Below are 12004 nucleotides of genomic sequence, written 5' to 3'. Positions count from 1 at the left end.
TTTCAGTTTGCCAGGACTGTCTCAAATGTATCTGAAATTTACTCAGTTAACCCATAAGAACCCAAACCAATTTTTCCTGAAAGGAACATTATAGGGGATATAAAACAGACTAAATGGACCGCATGGAACACATTTCTGAAAATATTTTCTAAATACTACCCCCTAGAGCCAAAGATCTGAAATGTTACATATATGTCACAATGGCTGTTTACGTATAAATGTATTACTCACCTTTGTTTCTTCTTAGTAACAAAGTTATGCCTTTTTATTTGCATTTCCACAACACATATCAAAATTAACTTTTCTGGTTAGGTTTAAGCAAAAACGAGACAAAAATGTCTTCTCCTTGGATGATCTTCAGTGCATCCTGAACACTGCATCGTTCATCCTAAACCATACTGCAAAAACAATGATGAAATGACTTTGAAAAAGGACCAAATTAGGATCATTAAATCTAGTTTGTTTGTGTTTTATTTACTGATGTGCAAAAATATATGTTACTAGTAATTGAATCAATTTGACATTATTTTATGTTTACATTTGTTTGAATGTCTTTTAAATTCAACAGAACATATTTTAACAAAAAATAATTGAATCAGCAAAATCAATTGAGCAGCTCATTACTATTTTTCTTATTCTTTTTCTGAGACTGTTATGAGTTTAAAAGCCTGATGTGACATATCTGTCATGACAATATTTTCATAACTTTTTATCGATAAATCAGTTTGATAAACATGGTTAGAACAGTTCAGAGCTAATGTAGGACATGTTATCAACACATTAGAATTGTAACGTGTTGAAACTTACCTTTTAGCAACAAAAACAAGCTTTTTGAAATTAGCTAGTTCTGTCAAATCTTATGGGTTTTAACGTTGACACAAAAGTGTTTAAAACATTCATCTTGAGGATTTTCTCTCAATAAGAGTATATTCCAAAACTGAACCAAAATAAATGGCCCTCAGAGATCATTTTTTCCTGAGGGCTAAAACATTTAAAGTGATCTTTTTTTTTTTAATCATATGAAGTTTATTTTCAAGCGTCAGCCAAAAAATGTCATGTGTCCTCGTCATGGGTACATGAAACAAACAGTGGAAAAGCAGTTTGTAAACATTCATGGGAGCAGCTCAAAAATCCCTCCCCGGTGGCTCATCAGATCACATGTGCTGCCAGGTTTTATCCATTGACTGAATGTGCTCTTTGGCCTTCATCCTGAGTGCTGCGATGCTCGAACTCCTGTCATCCTCCATCGGGTATTTATCGTTGAAGCTGGGTGGGCACTGGTAGGAAGGAGGGCCCATTGGCTGCATACCTTGGACCATGCCAGGCAGGGTGTTGAGATAGCCGTGGCTCGTATAGGCAGGCTGCAGGCCCTGCGGTGAACCCATGAACCCTGGAATGGTATGCATAGGTGTAGCACTGGACATGGGCGAGGTCAGCCAGGGATCAAGGGGCATAGGGGTGACCCCTGGCCCCACGCTAGGAGGCATCGGAGGACGGTTGAAGGATAACATGGGGGAATCATGGAGCTTCATGGTGCTAGTGTCCATCTTCTCTTGACGTCTCCACTTGGCCCTTCGGTTCTGGAACCACACCTGGATAAAGATACATTCATTAAGAATTGGTGCAGTAAGGCACAGGGACACAATAGAGTAAAGTAACATTTAGATAAACTTAGTAAAACTAATTTGGCTGGGTGCAGCATAACGTATGGAAAACAATTGTGATAAAATGTTGAATAAATTGTGTTCTGTTGAATTAAAAATGATTCCGCATTTTAGGCCTAATTGGCCGTAACTTTAAGCTGCAGTTTCCATGTAACCAATACCACTACCATGGCTTTGTACCATCACCTCATAGCATTAGAATATCACATAGCCCTTACCTGAACACGGACTTCAGGCAAGTTAACCTTCATTGCCAGCTCCTCGCGGCTATAGACGTCCGGATAGTGGGACTTCTCGAAGGCTCGCTCCAGCTCGTGTAGTTGATAGGTGGTGAAGGTGGTCCGGTTTCTTCTGTGTTTTTTTTTTGTGTGCTCTTCCTCTGTAACGGCCTCTGGAGACTCCTCAGCATCGTCCACTTCCTTCTGCAGGTTACTCAGTTCTTCATCACACTTGTCACCGGAGAATAGGTCAGATTCTAAAATGAACATGAAAGGATATATCGTATGATGTATAAGACGCAAAAAAAAGTATGTCCTTTAACACATCAGTTAATTCACATTTTAAACAATCGACTATACGACTAAAATAAAAAAGGGAAACTGTTTATGTTTGGGAGGTTTTAGTTCATGCATCCTCTGAGTTAGATCCACTAGATCAGCTGTCCTTTCCGTAGTGTTCATCACTGTTTTGGGTCCTGGATAATGTCCATGTCCCCCCACTTTTCTTCCATCTGTGCTTCTTGCAATCTCAAACAATGCGACAGTTTTTCTATTGTCTAGATTTCCTATTCTGTCTTTATCGATTGTTCCCAGGTAGGGAGATCCACTTCACTCGGTGTATTTGTGATAACTGGTATCAAGCCAGTAAGCAGGTCCTAAAAGTTGGCAAGGCCACAAGGATAGAGTAGGACACAACCTCCAGCTCTGGCAAATTAAGCCAATGCGGAAGTGTCTTAAACTTGCATTCTTTCTAATGGCCATCAGGGGGCGACTCCTCTGGTTGCAAAAAGAAGTCTGATTGTATAGAAGTCTATATAAACGACCCTACTTCTCACTTGATTTATTTTCTCAGTAAACATTGTTAACATAAGTTGATGATCTCAATCAGTAGTTTTAAGTCGTTTTCAATACAGCATGACATGCATTTAGTAACGGATGATCCCATTTAGAGTAAAATAGACAATTAAGCAGGGTATGCTTTAGGGCGTGGCTAACTTGTGATTGAGAGTTGGGTGTTGTCTGCGGTTTTGTCTTTCAACTTTAACCCTTTCACATGGTGTTTTCAGGTCCTGAAAGTTAACTGTAGCCGTTTTGGATCTTTTGGTTTCGGTCAGCAATTATTCATACTGACACCTCAAAATAATAGGCATTCATAAAGTTGAACAAAGTGGTTTTTTTATGGACAAATCCAGGCAAAGAAATACATGTGTTTTCCTTTTCAACAGTCACTCCCAACATTACTGATCACCATGTCATGTCTTGTTTCAACCAGCAATGTAGTTACCAGCATTAAAAATAACTGACTATCTTTGTTGCATGAACATTCCACATCTTTCCCAAATATTAGGTGTCTTATTTCATGTGTCCCGGAGACTGCCCCTATATCTGTTTATTTAATATCAAATAATTAATAAATGCATCATACTTGATCTACTATGTGTTGTCTTTTCTCTAGTTTTAAGACAAAAAATATGTCACCAGAAGAAAACACCTCTACTTTTGTGTGATTGTTGATCATTTCAACACAGATGAAACTTTTTAACCTGCAGCCTGATCAAAAAGTGAAATCTTAACTCTTCTCCTCATGATAAAACAGCTTATTGACTGATGACCTATATACAGTTAAGGGCTTGCAAACACCAGGGGTTTGGCAAGTCCAAATGACATCATGTCTTTCACTGAATTCTTCCCCTGCAGTAATCATAGTAACAGATGCTACCAGTTAAACCTATGATTCCCTGCCTCCTCTAATCTAACAAGGGACTTAAGTTGGCTTCTGCACAAGTTGAGTAAACAGTCGTAGTTCAGATTGTGTCTTCCAAAACATGGATGTAGAGCAAGTGAGCCAATAGTGAGATGCACCAAAGCTCGTTAATCATTCCAAATCTTTTAAGGCAATATGGTCAACAGATCAATGGTTTGAAATTATGATGCCATGTAGCAAAATCTTTGTTTTCCAGCTAGTTTGTGAAATCTTTAAAGCATGAATGTTTTAAAGGGTAAACCATGAATACACACAGATCAGTATGATGGCTTTTAATACCAATTGAAAGTTACTGCCCTTTAGCTTTCTGCTGAATGGAAGAAAACTATTTTTTCCCACATCATCACCGTCCATTGTATCATTATTGACCGTAATATAGGGAACTCTGGATTAAACATGAAACTCTTTAAGCGTCACTGTGGCGTTGGCATATGTCATAATTACATCTGTACAAGTTACAGGTATAAAGCACCCTAATAGAAGTGTGTAGTTTACGATATTATTCATGTTTATGGAGTAAATTATCATTTTGATCACCACAAGTGTGGTGGAAAAGATAATAAAAATAAGATAATAATATCTAAATTGATCGAAATCAAACTCCCCAAGACCCATATAAAAGTCTTACAAAATCTTGCTTTGGTGTATGAAGCACTTAAATAGTAGCAGTACGTTCTTTTTATAGGTTGTAGCTACGTTAATATACCATATACCAGGCAATATTAAGACAGTCATTCTTTATTAAAACCTACGTATAGAGAAAATGATTGTGTCTCTGGGTTATTACAAAATCTGCAGTTATCAGGTGTAGCCTACACAAGACACATGAATAGCAGGCCAGCTTAATGCATGGCCGCTGAGAGTCGATATGAGTTGTGATTGATCATGTCCATTATTCTACAGCATTAGATTACAGCAGTGATTTTATTCATTTTTAAAAATGTCCATAGATTATGTCAAAAAGTATAGCAATGTTGCTTAAGATCATGTAAGCATACAGCAGGTGAAGTGTCATGTCTATCCCCGGCTTTAAAACCATCCACAGAACATTATTTGAAATGTGCCCAACATCCCAAAGTTACCAACGATTACAAATATGTCTTGTACAATGAAAATCAATGAAGCCTTGTAACCGTTATGTTCAATATACAGTAACATTGAAGCCTTAATAAAAATGACGACTTGGTTTTAATTATTTAACTCAGATCAAGCTTCATATAGATGAAATGAAATTTTAGAACAAACAGATACAGAGTGATATTGTCAGATATTGTAAATGTGTTTTTCTAACTTTGAAGCAACATAAGAGTTCATTGGAAAATGAGGATTCAGCAGAGTAGCATGGGGCACTCATGAGACTGGGAAACAAACTAGGGCACTAAAAGACGTTTGCTATTATTTCAGCTTTTTGTGGCTGCCTTTGTATTTCTGTTGTCATACTGCAAAGTGAGAGTCCGATCGGCATCAAACTGCATTCCTGAAAAATGACTTGTTCTATCTGCGTAGATGAAGCAAACAAATCTAAATTCAAAGAAATGCAGTACTATACTTCCCCTTTTCCACTCACCAAAACTGCTGCCGTTATCGCTTAATTTGAATTCACAAGCTTAAGTGCTAGTTATATTTACATACTTTGCATGACCAAATAACTCATCATGAGCGTGGTTGATAAAAGGTAACACATGAACTTTTTTATGGAAGGTCACTGGTCAAATACTTTTGGGAAAACTGTGTGGGAGTAAAGTGTTTTAAACCAGACATATAACATGACGACAACCTTACAGCTCTACCTCCATTATGGTCCTGTGTTAAAGAGTTTTTGTGCCAAATAGTTTATTTTCTGAAAGGACTCACCATGGTAGGAAGAATGTTGGGAGCTGTCACCCAGTTCTGGAAGGTGCCCGTAGGGATCTAGGGGGAGCTGCTTCTCAGGGTGCTGTGCGGTTTGTCCGTTGGCTTTTTTGCTGTTATCATCCTCTTCCGAATGGAGTAAAGGGTCCTGGTCTTTAGTGAATCCCAGTATAACATCAATGCTGTGGACCCTGCCTCCTCCGCTTGACCCAGCACCTTTTGCCAAGTCATAGTTGTCCAGGCAACTATCGTCCACTATTCCCAGGGTGTCCATTGACAAATGCATTCGAGCCTTTTGAGACACCTTTTCTCTTCTTTGTCAGAAAAGAAGCAAAATGCTACCAAGTGTGACAAAGCAGGGCAGTTGATGTACAGAGCTATTGTTCTGCTTCACGTGAAATGGAGCAGATTTATGTGAAGCGTGAGGGCCGTATCCTTCAAGGAGACTGAATATATTGTTTACACAAAAGCCGAACCAATTCACATCTTTGTCTGCAAGGGAATGAGAGAAAAGAAACAAGACATGACATTAGACATGAGTCATGCCAATGTAATGTCTGCCTTAGTAAGAAGGTTCCCTTGTTTTGATTATTAAGATAGATCACTTTAAATAATGTGACGATCTTGCTTTTTCCTCAAAAAGAAACTTCACTAAGTTATACTATGTTAGTATAATTTCCATTATGATGAATAATCATTGTTCAGAACACACATACAAAACTAATATGTAGGAATTCAAAAGTGAACAACTGAAGAATACGTTGAGCTTATAGTGTCTAGAAAAAACAATCAAAGTCTGATTCACATCATTTTTTACTTTAACATTTTATATCTCAACATTTTAAAAGTTTTTACATAAGTATGCAGTTAATTTAGTTTCAAATCCACCCAGCGACATTTGAGAACATCTTGAGAGGCACCAAATGTAAGCTGCACTTACACAATATTTGTATTTCTTTAATGAATTCCAATGGAATGGAAACACATGCATCAAAAGACACAATTGACAGAATGCACAGTACATAAGTACATCAAGTAATCTTACCTTCTTTCAGGTTCCTACCACAGGCTACGCTACACACATGGTGTCTCTGTAGTCCATAAGTTGCCGAGTGACACAAACAATATCTACTGTAGGCACTTGTTACTCCCAGTTAAGTCCTTGAAATCCCCTGCACACAAGTGAGCAAAGGACCTACCGTTGGAGTCCTGTGCAACAAGCACATGTAATGTCTTTCTCTCCTGACAAAACTCTCCTTAACCACACAAGACACCAAAGCTTGCGGGGGAATGGTAGTAAAACCAAAGGGTTTAAGAGGTTTATTAATTGGAATCCTTCCCCTTTAAGAATGACTGACAGTTGTTTTCTGGACAAGTAATTGCTCCAAATGTGTCCTGCATTCAGACCACAGAGGGAGGCCATTGCTAATGAAGCCTCAACAAGACTTTCTTTCAAAAAATCTATTGTCTGAAAGATAATGGCTCGTACTGAGAGTTTTCGCTAATCCCTTCATTATAGACAATGTAAGGGAGAAAAGACACAGAGATGGACTTTTACCTTGAATGGGTACACACTGTAAAGACTTGTATTGAAAAATAGTTGTATTCAAGTAGGCACTTAAGTCTTTATGATCAGCATTTAATAATACAATTCAATAAAACAGACGTGAATCTCGTGTTCAAAGCAAATTTGATTTTTATTGTATTATTTTGTTGAAAAAAATAAAAACGAATGTTTCCTAATTTGTCGAACTAGAAAGAGTTACTATGAATAGTTTAACAATAATAATTATCATCTGATTTCTGATGCTTCATTTTTCATACCCTAACCAAAAAAGCAATGAGTTTATAGTACAGCTGTAGAGATGCAATGTAAAAAGACACAATCCTCTGTTTGACCTAATTGATGAAAACACAAGCAAATAGTGGACAAGACTAATGTTGAACACAGTCCTTATCACCCCTTCATCCTTTTTCAATTGTGTGACATGCAACCATATGTGTCAAATAAATACATAACAAATAACATTGCATGTTTTGAAGAATAATCTCGTTGCTGAGCCTCTGATCGTTCACAGTAGGATCGGGTTGGGGACATTGGGGACGTTTTATCCTTCAGCCTGCAAGTTTCTCTTCTGCCAGCTGGCCCAGCCAAAGCTGGGGCAGCTACAGTAGGTGTTGCAGAGATCGATCCCATCCTTAATCAGTCTAAAGACTTCGAGATTTTCTCTGACCTCACTCTTCCTATCTGATGATATATTTAGGAGTTCTTTGCACGCTAGATAAAAAAGAAATCCGACCTGGAAATTTTCTGCAGATACTATTATCAATAATCAACCACGCCACAACAAGAGCATACTGATTTATTTCATTATATGATGTTATTATACCATTAACACCCACATCCTTTTAATGGTAGTTTGCCTTTATTCAGACTAATTGTATTTGTTTTATCGTTAGGGTTAGGCCCTTGCCCAGAATTCAGACAAGTTTTTATGAGTTTCAGGAAGAGTTTCAGGGATTTATTACATTATTATATACATATTCATACATGCAAATAGACACATACATACATATATGCATACATGTTGTTTTTCCTTATACTAGATTTTATTAACACGTAAATTGTATTGCCAATGATTTCTATGAGGTTGTTTTGCTAAAAAGCACAGACTACAAAGCACATTACTTTTGCCTGTAAATTACAAGATTTGCCACGAGATAAATATAATAACACACCTAAAGATGCCCCTCTAGCAATGATTTCCTTGCATTATGTTGTTGTAATATGGTGACTAAAGAAAGTCAGCAGTGTATAATATCTTGCAGACTTTCAGCATGAAAACAAAAAATGTCATTCAAAAATGGTATTTGTTGATTATTAAGGTATTGCCATTTGTATGCAGTTTTTTTAATGAGTGGACATTTTGGGTTTTCTATTGTGTGCCTTCATTTCATATATTTTGGACCAGAATTTTGAAATATTCTAGTAAGTCAAGACATTAAAAGCAGCATTAATTGCCTTAGTAAGCTGACACCATAAGGCAGTCTATGGACTTAGAGGATGATAATTAGTCCAATTGATTAGTGATGCAACTGAAAAGATTCATTGCTAGAGATTCTGTACATTCAGTTGATGTCAAGAACATTTTGTATCCACTCAATACATTGTTTCCCTGTCAGAAAGGTTTGAGGTATCACATTAATGATCTCGACCAACATTGAATCCTAACAGTGTTATCAGGAGGTAATAATTTCATTGTTGGGTTTTCTTTGAAGTCAATGAAAATCAAAAGGCTGAACTCCAAATAAAGAGACATCAAGGAAAAGTATGCATAAATTCTTAACAGAAATCCTGCGTTAAAAACTAGACATGGGCAGTTTGAGAGACGTGGAAGTTAAGTTGTGGGCAGGTGAAGCCTGATATAAAGAGGCTTTCAAGTTGCATTGTGGGAGATATAGTATCCAAGGCTTTTGAAGCTTAACGCAGGCACAAACAGGTTGGCTAACAGCCTCTGCTGCTTCGCTTTTGACCATTCTTTTTTTAATTTGTCTTACTTTGTGGAAGTACTAAACACTAAAACTGGAGTACCTCTTTAAATTACAGGGAATGTATCTGGTGAACATTTTGGCATGTCATAGCGCAAAAAGAACGGCTATAATTAATATAAATTAGTGTTTTAGTGCGCCAGCGTGTACAATGCATGCAAGGGCCATGAATCTACACACCGACATGCAATCAGTCAAAATGTCTGCTCTTACATTTGTATTTGGACATACTATGCCACTGCACACAGATAATGTTTAAAATATTCTTAGATCTAATTTAAATATTTCTGATATCCTTTACTTTCTGGCCCACTTCATTAATGGCTTATATGAGACCGCTCCTAATACCGCCCAAGTCGTAGGCAAGGGAAATTGATAATCATTTTATCACATTAATATATTAAAGCTGTCCCTCTTTGCTTGTTTCTCCATTATCCTAATTGAGTACAAATTGGTTAAGAGGGCGCTGCATAGCTATCAAGCTCCTTAGTTTTATCAGATGACAATTTAAGCCCACAAGATCCTATTAGGAAGAAAGCTGCTAATGTTTCAAGGCGCTGTGTCAGCTTACAGGGGGAAAGGGGGATGGTGAGCAGCAGGGGATGACAGGAAGATGACGGAAAGGGAGGGTAAAAAGCTGAGAGACTGGTCATGTGATCAGCTTGACCTGAAATGTGAAGGTAGAGCCGACACTGTCACATAGTGTGCATTCATAGACCTGCTGGTGAATGATCATTTTGTGCGAGCCAGTTAGTAAAAGGAGATTTTTTTTACTTTTTGAAGGACTATAAACCTTTATTCACCGCCAGAATTAAATATGTTAAAGTTCACTTTGTTTGCAATTCTAAGATGATTCAGTTCAGTTCTCCCATGGCGATACAAGTAAAAAAAAAAATAGGTATTTTTATCAACCAGAACAAGTGATCTAAAGTGACTGTCAAGTGACAGAGAGCACAAGCAGGTAACATCTTTAATACTTAATTAAGTAAAACTGCCTGTGCCAAAGCAAACTGACTGTAATCCTGCGGTCTTAATAATAATTATATTCTTCCGGGCGAAAGTACAAAAATACAAAAAATACATCAAAATGTGCGGCCCGATCGGGAATCGTGTGCTATGACTTTTCTCAGAGATTCGCACTGCCATTTTCCCGAAAATTGCGAAAAACACTTGAATGGATTTCCGCGTAAAGAGAGCAAAAAAAACCACTTAACTTTGGGCCCATATTGACTAGCCATACTTCAACGTAGAAAAATAAGTCAAAGTTTAAAATGTAGATAAAACGCTGCACTTTATTGAGCCAAATGGGCATTTTGATAGCTAGCGCAGTTTTCATGAAGTCACAGATTAAGTTTCAGGAAAATTTTATAATGGGTGTGTATTGCACAGAATGTTCAGCGCTAGAGTGAGGACATCACGGTCAGAGTGGAGCAGAGCAGGAAAGTATTCTGTGATTTTTACAAACAAATTGCGCCGAGTCCCACAGTTTTTACTCTTTATACACCATTTTTGGCCAAAAAGCTTGGAAATGTTGTGCTGTCGCACACAGATGTCTGTAGAATCCAACGTACTTACACATTTGGCTCAAAGAGCCGCAGAGCGACATGAACTCCAACCAACTGCTCCATTAGACTCCATGTTAAATCTGACCACTCATTTCTCAAAGAAAGCAGACGGTACCAGTTCTGTATTTTGCTCTGGAGAATCACATTTTTAACACCACAAACATAAAAACCACATCAGTCTCTTATTTGTCATTTCCTCGCTCCTTGATCCTCGCTTGAACCCGAAGTTCTTCTGCTCCGCCATATTGACGACCGTCCCGAAGCTCTTATTCAGCTCGGAGGATCGAGGAGGGATCTCCGAGGAGCCATGAGCGTAATGGGATTTTCCTCCAATGATATCTCAACTTTTTGACCATGAAACAGACTTTTTTTACAAAAAGAAAACTTGCTGTTATTATTGTTATTATTTCAGCGTCCTGGGATACGATTAATCATTTTGGTGCAAATAAATGGTGGTTAATAAATTAAGTGTCAACAAATATTTAGCTGCCAATGTCACTATTAGACTAGCCCTCTCAGGCTTCTTTGTAGCAAAGTCCTCGTCACGCTTAATCACACAAAAGACAACACACACACTACACCATATATAAGACAGTCAACAGCAGAAACTATGAAGCCAATTGTGCAGTGTGCAACTTATATGTACTATGAAATACCGTTCATTAGTAAACAGTGATATTTCTAAAAATCTCTTTCTTAAAACCCGAGAAATTAAAATGTTGTATTACACAAAAGTTGTATCTTTTCAATCTTTTTATTGTACATTTGAATGTGTCTCACACAGTAACTCCGGATCCTGTGACCAATACATCTAAGCCCAAACCGTGTGTGCTAGCATAAGGACAGTGTATTAAAAGGTTAAAGGGTAGAAAACGAAGCAGGTGGCTTTGAGTAAAGCTTTCCTTGAAATTAGTTTTTCTTATCGCAGCAGCTTTACCACATCACAGTAAATAATTCACACCGGGCATGCCTGATCAGAGTCCCTTAGAAGAGATCATTCTATGAAACATTGACTTGTTAAAACAAAACATGGTGTTGCCCACTGACCTGGATTTGCAAAAAAAAAACTCCTATTATACTCATTGGCCCAGTGGAAGTGCTAAAATGAAAGGTCAAATGTTGTAAATTAAGACCAAATGTCTTTTTTCTTTGGAAAAGCAAAACAGATTGAAAAATTGTATTTGCTATAAAAGCATTGAGAGTTAATGAAGGCACAAGGCGAGTCATAGACCAATGCAGTTTGTGGTTTTATGATTTTTGAAAGCTCCGCTGGTTTCATTTATTTTTGTAAAAAACTCAAATTTGAACATTCATACATTCATCTGTGACTTTGGGCAACTCTTTGGTTACAATTTAGGTCAGTGTTTCACATGTTAAGGTCACGTTAGATTA

At 37.5% G+C, this 12004-nt stretch overlaps 1 protein-coding gene across 1 annotated transcript; it reads right to left on the bottom strand.

The window, feature by feature from the left end:
• Window positions 1-1154: 1154 nt before the first annotated feature.
• On the bottom strand, window positions 1155-5784 carry LOC306789178 (retinal homeobox protein Rx2-like; the record flags this gene model as incomplete). Its single annotated transcript, XM_079284998.1, has 3 exons — window positions 1155-1592; window positions 1883-2139; window positions 5502-5784. 3 exons carry the CDS (start codon window positions 5782-5784, stop codon window positions 1155-1157), a joined length of 978 nt encoding a protein of 325 aa, XP_079141124.1.
• Between the last annotated feature and the right edge of the window lie 6220 nt (window positions 5785-12004).

The sequence above is a fragment of the Melanostigma gelatinosum genome (genome assembly GCF_949748355.1).
Source record: "Melanostigma gelatinosum genome assembly, chromosome: 15".
Lineage (NCBI taxonomy): Eukaryota > Metazoa > Chordata > Actinopteri > Perciformes > Zoarcidae > Melanostigma > Melanostigma gelatinosum.
This window is presented reverse-complemented; position numbering and strand designations above follow the sequence as displayed.